Genomic DNA, 21,499 nt, shown 5'->3' on the forward strand with positions numbered 1-21,499 from the left:
GCTGTGTAGGTGTGGGAATCACTGCTGTAGGTTGGGTCTGTCCATGGCATTTAGTGGGGTGGGATGGTGCAGATCAATAATCAGCACCCTGCGGTTGTCATAAATCAAGGCTTGACTCACTGACAGGCTGCAGGCACAGGAAGAGTCACTGAAATACTTTGCCTAATGTTTTTGCTCTCTCATTTCTGCAGTATGTTGGCCTAAATAGGAATCTCTGGTTGGAGGTGGCTTGTTTCTGGTGGAGAGGTCACTGCAAGGCTGGAGAAACAAGGCTCTCCAGTGCAGGATGCTGTTGCTCCTTCCCAGGTTCCCACTTGCAGGAGAAGGAAGGCACAAGTTTCTGGTGGAGAATTAACAGGGGCTGGCAGGAGGGCCATGGGGCAGCCTGGCCCATGGGGAGAGCTGGGGTGGCAGCTGAGGACAGCTGATGTGTTACAAGAGAAGAAAGGCTGAGTGCTGGCAAGGCAGGGAGCCAGTCCAGAGGTGCCCACGCATGGCTGGTTATTAAAATCCAATGGAACCACCACAGTGTGTATTTATTAACAATTGGATTGCTCTGCTTCAATTTTTGCCACTTCCTGCCTTCCTTTCTCCCTTCATTGACTAACAGTAAGTTCCTCAAGGCCAGCACCACCTCCTAAGTGTGGAAGGTGCCTGATGCCCAAGGTCACCCTGGTGGCAGCCCCAGCTCAGCTCGAGGAGAGCACAGCCAAGAACTGGCTTCTCCTGCCGAGGCTGCCTCTCCCTCCTTGCACAAGAGACGCCTGTGGAGCGCTCTGCCCACACGGAGGGAATCAGTTTGGTGCGGGGAGGGAGCGTGTGACAAATTAGCTGTTTGTAACCACAGCTGTGCAGCTTCCGTGGACAGAGCAGCGTAAACAGTTATTATTTATTCTGGTTGTGCTGCCACGTCGAGCCAGCAGCGCTGCTCCTGCGTGACTCGGGTCTTTCCCAGAGAGACAGTCTGCTGGTTTGGAGAGGACAGTAGAGCTGGGATCACTGTTAAAAGCAAACCTGAGATAATGTAGAACTCAAAACTGGATATTCCCTGAATCGGAGGGGAATCCCTTTGTTTCCCAGGTATTCCCAATCAGGAGTTAGCCAGTGCATGCCAGTGTGTTTTAATCCATTTTGACAAGGTCACAAGATCCCCTTTGTTGCTTGTCTGCTTCGTCCTTGCTTGCACATCTGAATGAAGCTTTCCCATACTGAGCCATAGGCAGCCTCCAGCCAGCTTAGGAGTGTGTTTGTGTATGTGTATGTGTGTGGTGCATTTCTAAAATATTTCCATTCACTTCTCAGGTATTCAATTTGAAACAGAAACAGAGCTGCCCAATATACTAATCAGCAGAGAAAGGGGAAGAACATACTTTGGTGTTCTTCTCTTTTCTGTTAATTTTGTCAAATTGTGTAAGTAAATAAGAGGAGAAAGTATGGAATAAATTGGCTCCTTCCTGGGGAATCTGGAGCGAGTCTAGAAAAGGATAGATAGGTTTCAAAAAGATAGTCTTGTCACGTCTGGGAGTACTGGATGAATGTTCTGCAACAGCTTCTTGAATTAATGAGGTCAGGAGCTCCTGGTCTTAAACACTGCCATGCCTTGGCGATGCTCTCCTGCCACCAGTGGCTGGCATTTCTGAGCCAGGCAGGGTCCCAGTAATGTGAAACTGTGTTACTGTCCCCTGCGCGGGTCAGGGCTGTCACAGCAGCATGTGCATGGAGAGCAGTCACTGGGAGCTGGAGAGGGACCTGCTGGCTCCTCACAGCCAGCACCAGCCCAGAGCGTGCTGTGGGGGAGTAACAACCACCAGAGTGTCAGTGGGGAACACTGAAAACAGCCACTCAGCCAGCCCAGGGAGAGCAAGGAGGGATTTCTGTTTATAATGGAAACTTCATACTTAAGTGCCTGGTGACTGTAGTCTGTTTTTTACATTGGTGATGTGCTTGAAGCAGAAGGATGATGGCACCCAAGTGCCCCTTTTAACCACAATTATTCTATGATTTGTTTAGTTGCTTTAAGGAGAGTATCTTTCTCTCTCAAGTTTGGTGCTATAGTCAAATCTATCTTAAGCAAAAGCAATGCTACTAAATTCTGTGGAGTCATACCTGCCTGCACTGGGAGAAATTGGTCTTCTGGATTTTATGGTACTTGTGCAAATACTCACCTGGGAAACAGGAATCTTGCTTTTCAAGAGAACACGACACCCAGCTAATTTCACTGCCTCTCTTACAGCCAGTCTTCTCAGAAGGGCTAAGCAACAACATCCTATTTAAAAGCCCTGTCCCAGTTTTGGAATACCCATGCCATCGGAAAGCTATGGCCTTATTTTATCTGTTTATATCTAGTAATAGTCTAGGGGAAATGGAGTTTTGTTTTCCCATCACATGTATTCCCCAGTGCAACAGTTAAAAAACTATTTTTCAGAGTGTTTAGAAAGCCCACATTTTTTCCCCAGTAACTCAGAGCATAGGAATGTCCTATGGCAAAGGAAGAGCTGGCAAGGACATGCCTGCCAGCATGTCAGCTGGCCAAGGGTGGGAGATCCCCCACCACTTCCTTCCTGAAGGTTCCCAGGGTGCAACTTGGGAGCACACTCTGTTTGTTTTGGATGTGTGAAGCCCCTGTAAATACTCTATATGCATGTCTGAGTTTTAAATATATGTAGTTATGCTCTACCAACATGTTTCAGCCTACACAGGGCAAAATCTGTTGAAACATGCAGCTCTGGCTTCGTTTTAGCAGAGAAAACGAAGGAAAACAATTTCATCCATCATTAGACTAACACTTGGGAGAAGATTTAGGCCTGGTTCCATTTCCTAAAGCTAAGCAAATTTTGGCCTCATCAGCAAATGGCTGATGGTACAGCAGTGTCTGGCTGTGACACTGGGACAGTCTCTCACAGAGCAGCAATCCCCACCCAGGGCAGACACTGCTGGGCTCTCATGTAACCAGACAACAAGCACTAGAAGCACCTTACCTCAGTTCTCCCCAGCAGGTTTTTTGAGCACAGCCCATGTTAAAGCAGTGTGACTGGAGATCACTAGAGACAAGCACTGGTAACTCTGTAAGGGAGAACTCTTAGGGAGTAAAGGGAAAATAACCATGTGAAAAGGCCTTTTTGCCACAATGCCAAAGCTGCTGTGTCTGGTTACATGCGAGCCTCTCTGTTCAGCTGCTCACAGTAGTCTGCAGACCTGCCATGATGATCATGGACAACCAACTTGTATCTTCTCACTCTCTTCCAAATGTCTGTGTAAACTGGATACCAGAATGGCAATGTCTGACACTAATCCCAAACTGCATCTACAGCCTCCACAACTGCAGGCACAAATCTGCCATTGTCTCTCTGCCCACCAGTTTGGAAATAAGTGATGAGAGGGCACTGGTGTGAGACCAGCTGAGTGAGCCACCAGGCAGCCCTGCCATGTTCCCAGCTCAGAACCATACGCATTTGTGGGTGAATGCCTGAAGATAGGCTGAATTTAGGGGTGGACATCAGCTGTTTGCACAGTGACCTTCATGTGCACAGTGCAGAAGGAGCTGCACATGGTGTGCCCACCCTGTGCCCTGCAGCCTCTCTGCACCCTGTGGTGACAGTCCTGTGACACTGTTGGCTAAGAGCACCAAAGTGCTGCAGTTGTGCAGTGACTGAGGCACAACTGTGATGCGTTTAAAAATTAGTGTAAAATTTACAAGTTGGTCATATGCAGCACAGCCCTGGAGTGGATCTGGTTATGCTGGTGTTGGGGGAAGGACTTTTCTGGTGATATGAGCTTTTATTAGATGGGATTTTTTTATAGCAGTAGATGACGGGAAGCACTTGCAATTGTAGCCCAGAGCTGGGAGAGGCTTTATGTGAGCTGGCTTAAAGGAACCAGTGTTCTTTGGTTTTCCCATTGCTTATCAGATACTTTTCTAAATACTGCCTCCATATATTGATAAAGAAGGTCCTAACACTTATTTCCCTTAACTTGAAGCAGCAGTTTTAATGTCTGATTAATCCTGTGACATACAGGTCATGCTTGTTAAAACTGAAAGCCACAGATGATTTTGTTTGGAAGAGATTGCCATATGCTGAAATAATGAGAGAAGCATTGTTTTCAGTTTCAGTTTCTTTATATGTAGAAGGCAGGTTTCTTTTCCCTAAGATTTGTGAATTTACAACTCCACCATTTCTTATAGATCAAGATTTTATATAATTGTATTTTGAAAACACACCCATTTTTATGAATGAGTGGTTATCCTTCAAAAGAACAAAGCTCACAATGCCTTAGACTTAGAAGAATAAACAAAAATTAAGAAGTTTAGCTGTTACTTACTCCTTCTGGAATCTAAAACATCTGTGATTAGGAAATTTGGAAGTCTGTTTAGATAGATAGCTGAGAATTTGTTTTGTTTTGGTTTGTTTAGAAAGTATGCTAGTTATTTCAGATGTTCTGCCTATAAAGAATGTAAAACAATTTAATTGTCTTAGGTCTGATTTTAATCCGAGTCACTGGCAGAAGGTCACTAAATTCAGTCCAGGGTTTCATTCAAGATTTGCCATTTAGACCTAAAAATTGTTACCATAAAAATGTTGGCATGTTTGTTATGCAGGGAGTATAATGTCTTAATTGAAATGGAACCAGAAACTATTTAAAAAACTTCTATTAAAGTCCACATGACAGACAGTATTTTATAGCTTCAACATCTGTTTTAAGGCCAACACATGAGATTTAGCCTTTGTCTGACTATAACTCTTTTGATTTCAGTGAAGTTGCACCCATTTAAATCCTGATTGAATTTGTCTCACACGATTGGGTTTTTAATTGTATGATTTAATTTTCTTTATCTCCAACCCAGTGTTGTAGTGTGGAGCTCCTGCGCATGTCAGAATGTGGTCAATAACAGATCCTTTCTTCTTCCTTTTATATTTTCACAGTTACAGGGATCCATTAAAAGGAAACTGGAAGATGATAGCTCTCCTGCCTCCAGTGGCGTGCCTGATGTCGTTTTCCCTAATGACAGTAAAAGACTTTGTCTTGACGATGTGAACCTTGCCATGGGCCAAGGTGCCAATCCCAGTGTGGCATGTCCAGAAATGCAAAGTTCTCCCTTCTCCACCGGTCACACCACTTCTTCCCTGGGAGTTGCAGGGCACCCAGTGCTCCTGGAAAACAATCACATGAATGGTGGTGGCATTGGCTCCCCGTTCTCAGTGCCACCCAACACAGAAATAAGTCAGAAGGGGCCGATAGGAGGGCAAACCAACAACATTGTCCACTATGATGAGAAAGGAAACAGCTTACAGTCTGTGGACCAAGAGCTGCAAGATCTACTGGAAGAGCTGACCAAAATGCCTGATCCTTCTCCCAATGACCTGGATTTGGAGAAGATTTTGTGCAAGGCTGACGATCCTCTTGGTCTGAGTCATTCCCAGCCAAATATAAGTACCACTCCAAAGTCCTCCCCACAGACTTCCCACTTGGAGAACCATGTTGCTAACAAAGATTTTTCTCCAGGCTGCAATCCAACCAGTGGAGGATCCCCTCAGATGAGACCATCATCTGCTGGAGCTAACTTCCAAGTTCCTCCCTCAAACAAACCTGCTGCATCACCCATCTCTACAGCAGCTCAGAGCAAGAACCAGCCACCACCGATGCTCCCAGTACCCCTGCCCAACATGCCTGGCTCCAACTGGCATGCTCAGCAGCTAAAGCAGCTGGCAGCCAGCAAGCAGGTGTCTGGCACCAAGCAACAAGTGCAGGCTCCCAGCTGGCCAACTATGTCTCCTCCTGGTCTCTCTCCGCCTTACAGGCCAGGATCATCCCCACACCATCAGCCTTTCAGTCCTCAAAATGTTATGGTATCTGGCATGCCTGCTAACAATTTACCAGGAAACAACATTCAGAGTCCTCAAAACACTCTGCTTTCAAGCATGACTTCCAGCAGCACCCCATCCAATGGCCCCTCTCCCCCTTATGGCTCTGAGAAGCTCTCCAGTCCAGCGCTGAGCCAGCAGCCCTTCAGCCCACAGAGCTCCATGCTGCCCGCCCTGACAGCAGCCAGCTTGCCAGCCAACAGCATTAAAAGCCCACAGAACAACTTGGTTGCCAGCATGGCCTCCACAAATACTGGACCTTCTCCACCGTACAGGCCAGAAAAGCTGTCAAGTCCAGCTCTGCATCAGCAGCCCTTCAGTCCTCAAGGTACATTAATCTCCAACATCACTCCCACCAGCAACCCCACAAGTATGCAGAACTCGCTTTTTAAATCAATGGCTACAAACCAGACCAAAAATATGAACATAATTATGCAACAGCCATCCAGTAGCTTACAGCCAGGTCTGGTGAATGAGAGCCCTGTTAGCCAAGACCAGTTTTCTTTCAATAACACCAAACCACTGTCTCACTTTGCCTCAGAGTCAGCTACTCAAAAGATGTCCCCTCTGACAGCAGGACAAGGACAGCAGTCCCTCATTCACTATCTCCAGCAGCAGCAGCAGCAACAGCAGCAGCAGCAGCAGCAGCAGCAGCAGTCTCCAGCCACGCAGCAGTCCCAGCAGACCAACAACAGCCAGTTTCTCCAGCAGCAGTTCCGACAGCTGATGCAGCCACATCGGATGCAGAGACAGATGCAGGCTGCCACACTGCCATCTCAAAGCAGACAGGTGAGAACCTCTCTTCTGTCTTACACAGCAAATGTGAAAATATTGAGTCATTTATTTTCTTATTTTTTGCTTTTTGATTTGTGTTTCGAATGAGACGTCACCTTCTGAGGTGTGCACAGTGAACAAGGCAATAACAACCTTCTGGTGTTATCAGAGTAACTTACTTTATTACTTAAATTTAAAATGTACTGTAATTCAACCATGCATTGCCTGTTTTAGCCTGGCGGAGAACTTTGTGCTATTTTAAAATAATTTGTTTTACATGTATAGGTGATAGTCCTTTTTAGCTTATATTATAAGCTCTAGAGATATTCTCATTGCATATTTCCTGTCATCCTTTCAGTGGGAATATCCTCTTTTTATCTTAGTGCCCTTCAACAAATTCATCTCTGTGTTACGCTTCTGAGGCTAGAAAAGATCAGGTGGGGTGAGAAGTGAAGTTAGAATGTGTCCTTCACGGGCAGCAGGTCAAACAGTACAGCTCCTGAATAGCAAAGAGGCAGACTTGAAATACCTGTTACTAGCATTTGCCAGAAGCCATTCCCTGCTTTGGATGAGGGCCATTCCCCACCCATGGTGATCTGCGATACCAATCGAGCTGGTAAATGCAAAAATGCAGCTGGCAAAAGTGAGGCACAGCCCTGGTTTCTGTCCAGCGACCTTCTCCCAGAGACTCACCGAGAGGTGTGAATCTGCTGCTGCCCCAGATCAGAGAGATGCACTGGGAACAAGGCCCTCAGAGCAGGGAAGGGCTCAGGGACTGGCCTGAGAGCAGCCTGGCTGTGAGGAATAAATATGTCTTTTTGTTCCGAAGAATAGTTGGAAACACTGAATCTCACCACCAAACCAAGGGCTTTATTAGGCTGAACCAACACTTTGTAAGCAGATTCCTCCAAGCTGCTTAGCTGTGCACACAGTCACTCCATCAGCAACTTGGGAAGGACTGAGAGAGACACTTCTCTCCCAGCAAAGCAGAGACTGGTCTCTGAAGTTCTTCTGGGATCTGCTTGAGATCTGAACTGTGGAATGCACTCCACAGCCAGGTTTTCTTTGCTCTTCTTCCCTGCAAAGTGGCTAGTCCTTATGAAGGGAGATTTCATCAACATAGGTGGCTTGGTGTAACGCTGGTGTAACTAAATATCAGAATGTCCTATGATGGCAATGAGAAACAGGGTATAGTTACTAAAGGGCAGCTGCTGAGTGGTAAATCAAAGAGGTGCATTGCCACTGTGCCCCGTTAGGATCAACTCACTCTTTTCCAAGTTGTGCTCACTCCCTTACTTCATGCATCAGCTTCAAACAGGCAGCCAGGAAGGACTGGTGGCTCGCTGAATTTGCTTATGCAAATGTAGGACAGGTAACAATGGGGCTCACATAGTGCTCTTTAAAGGGTTACCAGCATAAGGCCACTTAATCGGCCAAGACCTAGAGCAGTTTGTTGCTTCAAGTGCATGGGGACCCTGCTTGTGTTCAGTAGGACCCAGATTAAACACAGAGCAGAGTCTTGCTGCCTTGGGGTCCAGGCCTGTGGATAGGCATACGACTGAAAGGGAGCAAAGTGCAGCAGCTCCGTGAATTGCTGCCCACCAGGTGTTTTACTCTGGAGGCAAGTGTGGGTGAAGAACACATTCATGGTGTTTTCCTGCATCTTGGATGAGGACTAATCAGGTGTTAACCGCAGTGACATGATCACTTTTGATCATATGTCCATAACCTTTGAGCACTTTTTTTTTTTTTGGCTGCACCACTTAGTCTGTGAAGTTGGAATGTCCTTGTTGAATTCCTGAGGTTTCCTATGCCCCAGTTTTCCCTGCTTTGCATTTTTGTCTTATACCTCTGAACCCCTTGCATCACTGATTAGCCACTAAAAAAAATTCCTGAAGTGAGTCTGTCTAATTGGCCGAAATAGTCCTTGTTTGAGCAACTTTCTTGGTGCTCTGCCTGTGCTGCATTTTCAGCTGATTCTCACTGTCAGAGAGAGAGTTATTATAATCTTGCTGCTATCAGTAAAGATCAAGGACAGTTAAGACAATGATTACAGGTGATGAGCATTTTACATTTTCAGACTAGTTAGGTAAGCTTATGGTGCCTCCCTCATTTTACAGGGAAGACTTATTACAATAATTACACACCAGATGAAAATGCTTCAGTTTTACAGTCTGTTGAGCTGCTGAAGAAAGATGGTGGATGTTCAGGAATGGAGCATTTTGCAAGGTTTTGATAAAAACCTTCACTGCAAATCTCGTAGAAGAAAATGGATCCTGAGTGCTGAATTAAAAGACAGATTACATGGGAAAATTATTCCATATAGGAATCCTTGAGTCTGAGATACTTGCTACATTTCTTGGAATCTAGCATGGAGATCTGTTATTTATCTGCAATAGATTTCTTATTTACATTGAGAGATTGATACTGAATTTTGGACCCGACCTGCTCTGTACCAGTTTTACTGCATTATAGCAACGTAGCCCCAGTGATTGGGGTTTTGATTTCTAGCAGTGTATCCAGAGCTGAATTTGAGCTTTGCAGAATCTCAGTGCCAGTTCTCTCCTGAGGCAGGTGATGAATAGGACTTTCCAAGCATAGAGCAGTTGTTTCATTAAAAGGCACAATGTTAAAGATGCGAAAGACGACTTCTGCATCTCAAAAATTAGCAAACTTCTGGTGGAAAATTGCCCTTTTTTAGACTCATTCACAGAAATTTGCTCAGAGAAAAATAACAGCGTTCCCTGAAATGTTGTTTAGTGCTTAAAAGTCATCCCCTTACTCAGTGTGTGTGTTTGCAAATGTGACTAAAATTTATAAAAAGAAGGCATAGTACTTTCTTCTTTGGAGCAAGAGGTGCAGCTTTGTACAGAAGAAGAATGTGGATGGTGGCCAGTTGGAGGGAGAACAATAAACCATGAAATTTGATCCTTGTAGCAGGCACAGCAACATGGGGAAGAGAGCAGCAGCCATAGACACAGAGTGAGCATTTTGCTGTTGTTTTAATGTGTATTAAAGCAAAGACTCCACATTCCAAAAGCAGGGTTACTAGTGGCGCCTCACAGCTCTACCGTTTTTGTAGTTAGTGATGTATCTTTTAAGAGTAATCAGTCTGCATCCCAGATCCTGTCTTGCCTGGACAACTGCTGAATGTGATAGGGGCTAATCTCCCCCCATCTGAAGCACTATGTCTTTATTGTTGAGCATTGATGGGTATTGATTGAGGCGCTGACAGTTTGCATTGTGTGGTAGTGCAAAGCCTGGTGAGGCTATTGCTGCTCTCTGGCTATGGGCAAGTTTTCATTTTATTCCTGTAGGGCTGATGCCTGTGAGTGAAGTTACACGCAAAGGTCTGGACTCGTAAATCCCCAATATAAAGATGGTAGTAAATGCCAAAGTCAAAGATAGTCTCCAGAACTATCTTACACAGTTTTCAGGGGTAAAGCTTCACTGCTTGACTTTATTGCCTCTTTCTGGGCACGAGAAAAGCTGCATTTGCCCAGGCAGGTTGAATAGTTGGGCATCTCCCTGATTTTCATGTCTAAATAGAGTTTGTACTTGCATATTTCCTGTTCTGGAATGTCAGATACACTGGGCCCAATTCTGCCTTCAGCAATGCTGATACAACACCCCACTTCCAGAAGAGCTCTTCTGTCACTCCCTCCAGAGCAGACACAGGGCTTTGTGCAGGGCAAGGAGGGATCCCCTCCTCCCTGAAGCTGGGAAAACCAGCCTGTAATATTCACAGTATAAATCAGGCTGGAATAAAATAAACCCTTTGGGTGGCTACTCCTTTTCCAAGCCCAAGTCGATCTGAGTTAAAACTTGGGAGTCTCGGGGAGGAGGGCAGCACAGCCCACTGACTGCTCTGTGTGAAATGTTGAGAAGCAAAACACAGCTGAAAAGGTTGTTTTGTTGGGGGGATGTAGGTGATAAACAGCCATTGTCTGGGTGGGACACGCTGTGTCTCTGAGCTCCACTTCCACGTTAGGAACCAAATGTGCTATTCTTAGAGCTCTCTGCATTCCTGCTGACTTCCAGAGAGTTGTACACTGGGTTGTCAGTGAAGGGTATATTTGTTTCATCTCCATTGCCAAAAATACTGATAGAGAAAAAATTACAAGAGAAGAGACAGAGAGAAAAATAGTATTATTTGCAGTAAAAGTGGCTGTATTTTTATTGCATATGGACTCCATATGAGATAGTGAAGAGAATATGCTGAAGACTAAAATACCTTTGAAAAGCAAAGTGTTTCTTTAACTATGGTAAAAGCAGCTATATATTATCTGAGTTGGAAGAATAAATTGTAGGTTGCAGAGAAACACCAAAACTTCCGAGCTTCATTAAATATACTAGAGGGAAAAATTTAAAAAATCTTCTTTCAGAGCATGAGTTTTCTAAATATAGAAACAAAGCTGCGGAAGAAATGTGCTGTTATAAAGAGCAAACTGACCCAGAGGTTAGATGCCAAAGGTTAAATAACTATAATGGAATACAAAATACAGCTTTTATTAATATAAACAGAAATGGTAATACCATGGACTGATTTCTGGGTGTCATATATTATGGGAAGTTATTTCTGCCTGTGAAAAGTCAGTGCACTGTGATTGTTAGGTGAGACTGTTCTGACTCAGCAGCACTTAGTAAGCTCTGATGCAGGTTGATGAAGAGTTTGGAAAAGCAGAGAACACAGCCTGCATCAACTGAGTACATAGAGTCCTCCTGCAAGTACAGGGGGAAATCATAGTTTATTTGGGCTTTCCAAGATGTCACAAGGCATCCTCCTAATACATAAAACAATTACAGTATCAATGTATTATTAATGAGACCAAAAGTACTGGCCAGATTTCATCTGCAGTTTCAATCCCATACCCTTTTTCTTCAGGTGTCAGACTTATTTTTAAAGCCACTTTGAATGAAGTTCTGCTGGTATCTTCTCTTCTCTTCTCTTCTCTTCTCTTCTGTTCTCTTTCTCTCTCTCTCTCTCTCTCTCTTTCCCTTTTCTTTTTTCTTGGGAAAAAGTTTTTAAAATACTCCATTTTTTTTTCCTTTTACTAATGCTGTGGAGGAGAAAACCAGATTTGATTTCAAAGGGCAATGGCAGCACAATACCAAAGCAAAGCCTTTGAGGGATGGAGAGCTTTTGAAGGCAAAGCAACAAGCCCTTCAGCTAATTAAGTGCCTTTGAATGGGAGAATAAAGGAAGCTGGTGATGAATCTGGATTACAGAGAGCAATAAGGCTAAGCCTGGAGTTTGACCTCTCCACAGATGTAAAAACATCTTCTTGAATGGTCATTTTTTAATTTATATTTATCTGTGCATTTGCAGCTGCATTAATTTTTTTTCAAACTTGGAGATTCTCTGCTCTCTTCTCAAGAGAGTCTGAGAGGAGCTTGACTGAAGCTATCAGCTGCCATCTTCTCCCTTCCCCTCCCTCCCCTGCGAATAAATAATGTCAGATAAGTTTTGGAAAGTAAGAAGTAAACTTGTGGAATGAAATGGGGTGTTTGGCCTCAACATGTCAACAGTAATACAACATTTTCAGAAGTGCAGTAATCAAGATAAAAAAACCTTAATTCACATCTGATCTTCCGAGCCCGTTGCTCTCTGCAGTGTTTTTTAAATCACATGTGTTTTCTTATGCTACATTTCGGGTATTGCAAAGCATTCCCCTATTGTAGTACAGCCCTTGTAGCCATGTCTTAACCTTCCCACTTCTTTGGCTTGTATTTTAAGATATTTACAGGCACTGATGTTTTCAACGGCTCTGCCTAATGCACTCATAATTCCTTCCAGTTTAGCTCTCTGTTGTGCTGAAAGCACTCTTGGACACCACACAGCACATCATTAGGGGAAGCAATCTGCAGAGGAGAAGCTTGTAAATAGACCAAATCCTTCTAAACACCACGTGGGGAGTATCTTCCCCACCCTCACCATCACCCTCCTTTTGGATCTGAAATTAATGTGGACACTACACCAAAGCTGCAGCACTTCCCTCCATCCAGATGGGTCTTTCCCTTGGCTATGACCTGTTTAATAGAATGGAAGATGTTCTGCCAGCAATTGAGCATTTAGGACACAGACAACTCTATGGGAATCTCACACTGGACAAATTAAAATCCAGTTGGAAAGAAAAAAGAGGCTCAAGAGGTACTGCAAACAGCACTGAGGGGTGCTGGAGGCATTTAGGGAAGTCCTTCTCTTCGTTACACACAGGACAATGAAGCAATGCATGGGGGTTCTGGGACTGCTGTCCAGGGCTTTGGTGCAGAAAGAGGAAGTAGTGCTCATGTGCTGTGAACATGTAGATGGAAATGTGACTTACCCTAGAGAAATTCAGGGCAAGGTGCTGCATTTCAGCCTGACAGGCTGCTTGCAATGTTTCCAGGTTTTTGAGGCAGCTTGGTACTGGTTCACAAGTGTTCTGGGCTAAACATCATCTGAATCAAGCCCCAGCTGCAGATTTTCTTGCTTATATTTTTCCCCCCACATAACCCATTTTGCTTTCTTTAGTAAGCCCAGATGAGGAAAAAAAATCTGTATGCAGAAATCATTAATTAAAAGCAGTTGAGCAAAAGGTTTTGAACATACATGTTTTCTCAACTGTGCCCTTAGATACAATGAGGTTTTAAAGATCCTGGGATTCTGGGGAAGGACTTGACAACCTTCTCACTGCTTGGCTTCAGGATGAATGCCATACCTTCCTTCTGTGTATCATTCTTAAAAATAACAACTTGTGGAGTGGTTAGTGATGGGTAAGGTACATCCTCACTTACAAGTCTGCACACCCATAATTCTTATATTGCAAAGGTGTGTTTGTGGCCCAGTGTGCTGAGGAATAGCAGCAAGGAGATGGTTTCCATGACCCTGTTGTACACCCAACTCATTTCAACTCTGCTGTAAATCCCCATTAATATCAGAGCATCTTCATTCCATTTCCCCCACATTTTTGGAAGGTAGGGTTGTACATTGGCTGTATTTTCTGTCTCTTTCTTAGTAAATGGCAGTTTGGGGAGCTTGTGTTGAACTAAAAGCAGCCTGGCTTTTGGGAAATGTGCTCGCTTCTCTAAAACTTTGCCCTCCTTATTACCTTAAATTTGATGCCTAGATTAATAAATAATTTTAATACTATCTGCAGTGATACTGTCAGAGCATGGTGTCTACTCTTGATTTTTGGAGTGCTTTCTACCTAGTATTGTCTTGTCATAATCCAAAATTGTATCTGTACTTCACAAGGCAAAAATACGTAGAGAACCAAAGTCCAATTTAACAAATAGAATCAAAGGCAAACAAGTAAGTAGGAGAGTCCCTGGGATGCTGTTAATGCCGTGCCTGGCTCCGGCAGGGCGGGGTGATGGGAGCAGCCCCTGCGCCTTCCTGCTCTGCTCCTCTCGTTCCTGCCCGGCTGCACTCAGTGCTGCACACCAGCTCAAAGTACAAACATGTTTTGTGTCAGATGCAATACCTAGAAATAACTTTCCTGGTAAAATGAACTCAGTCTCTTTTTTTTTTTTTTTTTTTTTTTTTTCTTTGGGCATTTTGGAGAAATTTCAGTGTGTGGGTGGGGGAAAACAAAGCCGTGGCTGTAAACAGGAACTGATATTGTCTGTGGGACTGAATGGGGAGAGAAACTGAACTGGCCTCGGTGATTCTCTCATACATCTGTGAGTCTGGAAACACTGGGATGATTCACAGTTTGCTGATTAATACAGGAGCAAGCAAAATGGTGTGAATTAACGGCCATTACAGAGCTGCACTGGATGGCAAATATCCCCCCAGAACAAATGATGTTTCATGAAGATTGCTTAGAGGAAGAGGTAATGGGTCTTAAATACAAATTAGAAGCAGTCCCATCAAAGCTGTTAACATTAAGGTTTGAAAGCCAAACACTATTATGAGCTGTTTTCCAAAACTGTACCTTTAGGAAGCCTATCAGTCTGCCCTGTTGGCTGTGTAATATTTCTGTCTCAAGCACTTTGGATATTTCAAGCAGCCAGCACTAATAATTGATAGAAATCCACAATCAGAATGCAGCAGCTCTTCTTAGGGCTTTGAAGGCTAATCACTCTATTACATGTTTTAAAGTTAATTTTTTTATGGCACATATAGAGGCAAATATCATTATTATTGGTACATAATTCTGAAAAGCACTCCCGTTAACAAGAAGTAATCCTGTATTACAATTTAACCCTTTGCATATAGGAATGCTAAAGGAAAAAGGTAATGAATGCATGACGTCGTTATAAATAATATTCTCTGTATAACCAGCAAAATTATTTAACATTTTTCGCTGAAGTAATGAAAACACAATTCCTTGGATCGGTGTCAGGCAGATGCAGATGTAAATGCAGGTTATGGACAAGCTGTGCTGAGCTATTTTTCCCTATTATAAAATTGATGAGAGACCCACAAGGAGGGTAAGCCCTGTAATGTAGCCAAAATAGGGCGATATCCTGGCCTAAGACACTGCATTAACAGCTTGATCTTGTAAAGATTCAAACACACACGCCTAAATTTACGCAGTGGGAGGTCATTCCAGGACAACTGCAGGATTATTTCTGAAAGCAGAGTGAATCATGTATGTATCTAGGCTTTGTATGCTCAAGAAAGACCAAAGGTGGAGCAGAAGGATGCAGCAAGGGGCCCAGCAGTCATTGGCAATGGCATATTAGTACTGCAGCAAAAAAAGAGAGGGAGTTGGAAGCTTTGTTGCACTTGTTCCTACCTCAGCTCAAGCTTACATTTGAATTATTTTTGCCTTTTCTGGTGATTTTGTTGTTGTTGTTACTGGCGTTTTTTCCCCCTAGGGGTTAGTTACCCGCATTTTACAAACTTACCAGACTTTGAATAAATTCATGTTTTAATCAGTCCAGGGGTTATTTGAAGTCCTCTTGTGTTTGTTTTTTATAGCCATCAATTGCAGAAGGAAAATTTGCCCCTTGTAGGAGAAAAAGCTGCCCCATCCTCTCAGGCACAGCAATAACAAAAGCAAGAGGGGAAAAAAAAAAATCTTAACAAGACACTTCTTCCCTCTCGTTTGTGATTAGCAGCCTGCAAATGTTAATGTGTTTCTTCCGTTTCTAGCAGGATGAGGACATACTACCCTGGAATGTCAGTAGTATGTATCCCTGTCATAAACAAATCCATTTCTCCTAGTGCTTAAATACTTAGGGGTTTTGAAAGCTTCTCTTTGCATAATAAATATGTTTAATATTTCCTTTACTGTCTGGCATTATTAAGAATAAACTGTTACTGCACTGGATTGAAGGATAGTTTACAGGGCACTTGTACTGGGGCAGTCTGTTTTCTCTCCTCTTTTCTCTGAAGGCTGTGTTTAAGCAATGAATGAATGATCATATGAGCATTATTTTTTTCTTTTGTAAAACCCCCTTTTTCTCCTCCTTTCAAGCTCAGTCAGCACACTTTCTGCAGTGGCATTTTAGTTTTCTATATGGAATTGTGGTGGTGTTTAGCAGCATAGCTGCATGATGAGGATGAGATACTTTTTTCTCCTTTCCCTCCTCTCCCAAGAGATGCCCTGTGACTTCCTCTATTAGTCCATTAATCGCCGTAGCTCAAAATTCAGTCTGATCAAAGGAGCAGAACGAGGTTGAAAAGTGCAGATTCCAGCAATTGACTTGACTGTTTAGATTCCCTGCTGAGCTCATTTAGGGCTGGAATTAAGCTATTCCTGCTGTATTTTTCGTCCTTGGCTCGGCGTTAGCGCAGTGCTGAGGGCTGCACCGGGGAGTGCCGAAGGCAGAGCAGCCACTGACTCCCCCAGCCCGGACCAGAGCAGCCTGCATCCCCTGTGCCAGCACTGCACAGAGTAATCTTGGCTCAGTTTGATAAGAAGGTCGGTGTTTAGGTTGCTTTAGTCATTTGACTACAGAAAAGGTGGAGAACCAGTTCACTGAAGGCGCCGGAGTAAATCTTGTTGATTCTGTTTTTAGTTTAAGCATCAAGTTTCCGTCTCTTGCAGATCTTTACTAAGGCTGGGGTGCATACTATGAGTGGGAAAGCAAGAATTAAAACAAAATGTAAATGGGAAATTTGTAAACAACATGAAGTTTCTTGTAAAAGTTTTCTTTGCACTGTAATGACTCACTTCAGGAATATAGTTGGTTTTAATGCCTATTTATACATGCAGTTAGAAACTGGTGCTGTTTTCTCTCATTAATAGTCTTGTTTGTTCTTGTTTGCTTAAGGCAAAAATGCAGACTGCCCATACCTGTGGTGTTTGCTCCAGATTAAAATCTGCTTTTGCAATTCTTACACATCTCAAATTCCTGTTGATGTAACTGGGAGTACAAGCTCTCCAGGAATAGTGTCGGATTTTTGATGTCATTATTTGTGATTCTGCAGTTCCCCAAAGTGTGCTAATATCTCTCAAATAGAGGTAGAGTCATTTGACATGTAAGTTGTTATCTCATTAAAGTGAATTATTGTTACTGAAATGTGAATGGCATTCTATTATCAGAGAATATTATGTATATAATGGTTTAAGAGCACTTAAGGTCAGCAAGAACAGAGAAATGCTGATAACATCACCACAGACTGTGTGATGGTCCTGAAATGTAAGTAAATCTTTAACTAAAAAAGGTTTTGCTAGACATACTGGTGTTTTCCCATAGTTTAGAACTCGGACTAAAATCCACAACATTTATTTATGTTGCATTTTAATTTTTTTTTTAGGGAAATTAAAAATTACTACTTAATAAGAACTTTTTAATAAGAAAAAGTTCTGGCATTGAGGAGGGATATGGACCAATCTATTTTGTGCCCACTCCAGAGTCTGAGCCTTTTTTCTACGTAGGTGGTATATGTCTATAAATTTTATTGTTAAAAAGAACTGTGACCTTCGGGAGGGACCTTATGTGGAATAAGATTAATAAGGAACTCCTGTCTTCAATGTGTTGCTCCATTCTAGGTTGACAAAATAAATAAAGTTATCATGCTTTAGCTTATGGAGAGCTAAATAATAATCCTCAAATTTCATCCTTCATAAAGCATTTATCAGAGTGGCGGGCTAAAATCTTGCTTTCTCTATGATTTCTTATTTTTTTCTACTTATGATAACAGTATTGAGACATTTCATAAGATTAAATGCTGTCTGGCTGCATTTAAAATATATGTTTTGCATATTTCTGTCTTGATTAAGCCAGGGGGAGCGTGTGTACCTGCTGCCTAGATTACTGTCAAACGTAACTGAAAGTAGAGTTGAATTGTACTCTGTTCTCCTAACAGAGCCTATTTGCTCCTCTGACTGGGTACTAAAAGGCTTTTATTGCCCTGCCTCACTAACATTTTCCAAATAAAACATTTTTGCTAGTTTCTGAAGAAATAGCAGAACAAGTACCACCTTAGACAGGCTGGAAGGAGTCCTGCGCCGTGGATTATAAACCAAAACAGTTGGCCAGAATAAGGAATTAAAATAATCCCTGATATTAGGAACATGAAAATGAGATGACCTTCTGTACATGCGAGTTTCTAACCCAGCTGAAGCACAGGCTCCCCTCTATCTCTGCTTCTCCACACCTTTACTGGGCAGAAAACAAAAGCCCAGCCATTCAGCTGGGCAACTGAGCACATGCTTGCAAGTGTGACAGACTTTAAATGCATTGTATTTTTAACAGTAGTTCGTGATTGGAATGGCAGGAAGGAAATGAGCAGAAAACATCCCATTCTATCTCTATATAAAATCTTGCTTGTGAAAGATACAGTTACCACAATAATGATGGGACGCTAATTGATTCATTGTGCTGGGAGACAAGTGCTGAGCCGGGGAGCCAGCGGGGTCATTTTCTTGCTCCAGCTCCACTTCGGTTGTTTGCTGAGGAAGGGCAGGAGAGGGTTATAAAGCTGCTGCCACTACATTCAGTGCATGTTTTTCTCAGAAAAGAAGAGACACCGCCAGCCAAGATCTCTTTCCTTTGGAAATTGTGGCTGGGAAGGGCCCCTTTGGCTCGTCAGACAAAGTGGGCAGTCAGACAGCCCCTTTCCTGAATCCCAGGCAGGCACCAGACGGCTGAAGGAAGAGAGGCACCAGGCTGAATTAGATTGCCTCCTGCTTTGGACAGTACGGCAGGGAGGCAGGCTTAATTGCTTTGCAGCTGTTCATTTTTTCCCCTTCTCCCTCCCCTGCCTCCTCTCCCTCCTCCCAGCTGACTCCGGAGGCAGCCCCTGCTCCAGCTCCTGGAAACCTCCCCAACTTGGGGGCAGAGTATCAAAGGTTTGTGGACTCATTCTTTTCAGCCTTTGTACCCTTTCCTCAAGCCCAGCAGCAAATGGGAGCAGAAGGGAAAGTATTAAGGAAAAGAATTGGCATGACCTGGTGGTTTGTCGCTTTTTTCCTGGGCTAGAGGGTACACTGGTTTCTGAAAGCTGCTGGGACAAGGGGACAAGGCAGCACCAGGCAGGCAGCTCAGGTGGCATCGTGTAAGGAGAGGCAGCAGGATGTCATTGCCAGCAGGGCCTGGCATCCTGTCTGAGCAGACAAACCGGGAGAGCCCACTGTGATGGGGCACTCCTGCAGCAGGATTTACAAGACATTCAGGGTTTGCTCTCCAGAGCTGCCACACCATTTACAGAGCTCTCCCAGCCTCCTGCTGGGCAGTGTGACTGTCAGCTGGGGCTGCTTCGTTGATGGGGAAAGAACCTCGACACAAAAAAGTTCTTGCCATGACTATTCAAGGCAAGGTGCTTTTGAACCTTGGAGAACTCAGAGTTCTCCAGCGCTCAAAAACTGGCTCAGGGCAGACTTGCAGATTTGCATGTATCTCATCATCCCAAACTCTCTGTTTGTTCAGGAAACAAAGTTTGTTTTCTTAATTGCTCTGACTCCCGGATTTAAAACTTTAAAAGGTGTTTCCGTGCTGGAGTGATGAGGCTGTGGGCAGCACTGTGCTCACCTGCTCTGCTGAGAGGGGCTCTGCTCACCTGCTACTCAGCCAGCCTTCCCAGCTCTGCTCACCTCCAACAGCAATGTCAAGCTAACCCAATTTTGCAGCTGGTATTGAGTGCCACAGGCAGGCTTTGGAGATGTCTCTTTAATTCCTGCACTTGTAGAATTTTGTGTACATTTTCCCTCCAGTTCCACTGACTCATGCGGTCCTGGGGGGTGGAGGCAGTGAGAGAACACGAAGACTAAAACCCAGGCCCAATTTACTCATCTGGTAAAGCCAGTTGTCAGTGAGCCTTTAGTACCTCCTGTGAATCTGTTTGGCCTCCCAGGTATAAATGGCATCAGTAGTACTTGCCTGTCCTAGGCCAGTGCTCCTCCTGTGCCAGCATGTCCTGTTGGGTGACAGCATTCCAATGGGAAATGCTGCTGAGCCCCCAGCTCGGTGCAGGGCATGCAACCCCACATCGTTGGGAGCTGTTGTGGCACACTAATCTCTTTATTCTGGACCTGTTTGCTGCTTATTTTTTATGATATCCTTAACAGCCTAAACCAGAACCTGAGGTGGGCACCAGTGCAGGGTTTTGGCACATTTCATTTAAGGCTCAGCACTATAATGGAGATCATTGCTCACAGCCACTGAGGAGACTGACGGTGTCATTCCTCGAAAGGGAGTGTAGCTATGAGATGCTTTGGTGCTCAGAGAGATTTGTGTCTGTAAGAAATGGATTTAGAAATAAGTTACAGTAGCATGGCAGTGATTTTTTTTTTCCTAATCTGTTCAACATGCAGCTACGATAGCTGTGCCAGTTAGATTTGAATTGAAACCGGCTCCACAAGGTACAAAGGCTTTCGAGCCTCATTGCCGACACCGGAAATCCATTGTGGCTCCTGATTAGTGCTGGTGAAATCGGAAACCTTTCTTGGGGCAGATAATGATCTCGCAAATGAAAATATAACCTGTTAATCCTGAATTTTAACAGGATGATTATGCAACTCCAGGCCAAATCCGGGATGTTTCTAATCTGTGCACCCCTTGGTCAGAAAGGCTTTGCTGATAGGGAAGGATGGGTTTGCACCCCTGCAGTACTCTCTCCTCAGAACTCCCCTGCTTTATGCCAGACCTGTGACCAGAGGCACGAGAGGGGTGCTGGGGCTGAGACTGAGTGCAGAAATTTGGGTTCACATATTGGGACCACCCCCTGTATCTCTTAGCTGAAGTACCTTAAGACTGGGCCTTTCATGTTCCTCCGCATGACAGCGACCACTGCCAAAGGACAGGTGGTCTGGCTGGGGCTATCCGTGCTTTTGCAGTCCCATAATAGTCTCTTTAATTATGGGTAACAATAGGTTCTGGTTTTTCCTATGTTAATAACAAGTTCCAGGGTATAAATAACTCTGCAATTAAAACAAAACACCTAACCATTTACCATTTGACACCTATGCAGTCTGCTGGAGCCTTGGCTGTGCAAGGAATTTTTTTCTCCTGTCCTGAATATTTTATAATTGTTCTACAAAGAGCACATGGATGCTCCAGTCATTAAGAAATGCCAACCAAGGTACATTGTGGCACCAGGGAGCAGAGAACAAATAGCTAGAGCTGTGCTGCAGCCGGAGGGAGCACTCCTTTCGGACCTGCAGCCCCGGTTTGTTTGACTAGTTCTGTATATTGACCTTTGTTTTTTAAGAAAAACACAAACAATCAGGATTGGTTTCTTACAGGACCCATTAACTCCTTCAGAGGCTCTGTGATGAGAGCAGCTCCCGTGTGGCCATGTACAGCAGCCTGGAACACTTCTGCTGTTCCTCTTTAGCTGCGTGTTTGCAGACAGGGGCTGCATGGCCCCTGCTTTGTGGTTTTGGAAGAAGCAGTCTGTAGGTAAAAATACATGGAAATAGGCCTAGGGACTCTAGTCACATTTGCCAAGGAGATAGGGGCCGTGGGGAGAGGGAAATTCACCT

At 44.0% G+C, this 21,499-nt stretch overlaps 1 protein-coding gene across 4 annotated transcripts in view; it reads left to right on the plus strand.

Moving 5' to 3' along the window:
* The window catches only part of MAMLD1 (mastermind like domain containing 1), a 245,677-nt gene that overhangs the window by 207,093 nt on the left and 17,085 nt on the right, over window positions 1-21,499 (plus strand). For all 4 annotated transcript variants that reach the window (XM_085060304.1, XM_085060303.1, XM_085060305.1 and 1 more), the window contains one exon: window positions 4,923-6,650. In XM_085060304.1, coding sequence (XP_084916430.1) covers window positions 5,043-6,650 — 1,608 coding nt within the window. In that variant the 5' untranslated portion in view covers window positions 4,923-5,042. The remainder of the gene's footprint in view (window positions 1-4,922; window positions 6,651-21,499) is intronic.

This window comes from Lichenostomus cassidix, chromosome 4A (genome assembly GCF_008360975.1).
Source record: "Lichenostomus cassidix isolate B80296 chromosome 4A, HeHo_3.0, whole genome shotgun sequence".
Taxonomy (NCBI): Eukaryota; Metazoa; Chordata; class Aves; order Passeriformes; family Meliphagidae; genus Lichenostomus; species Lichenostomus cassidix.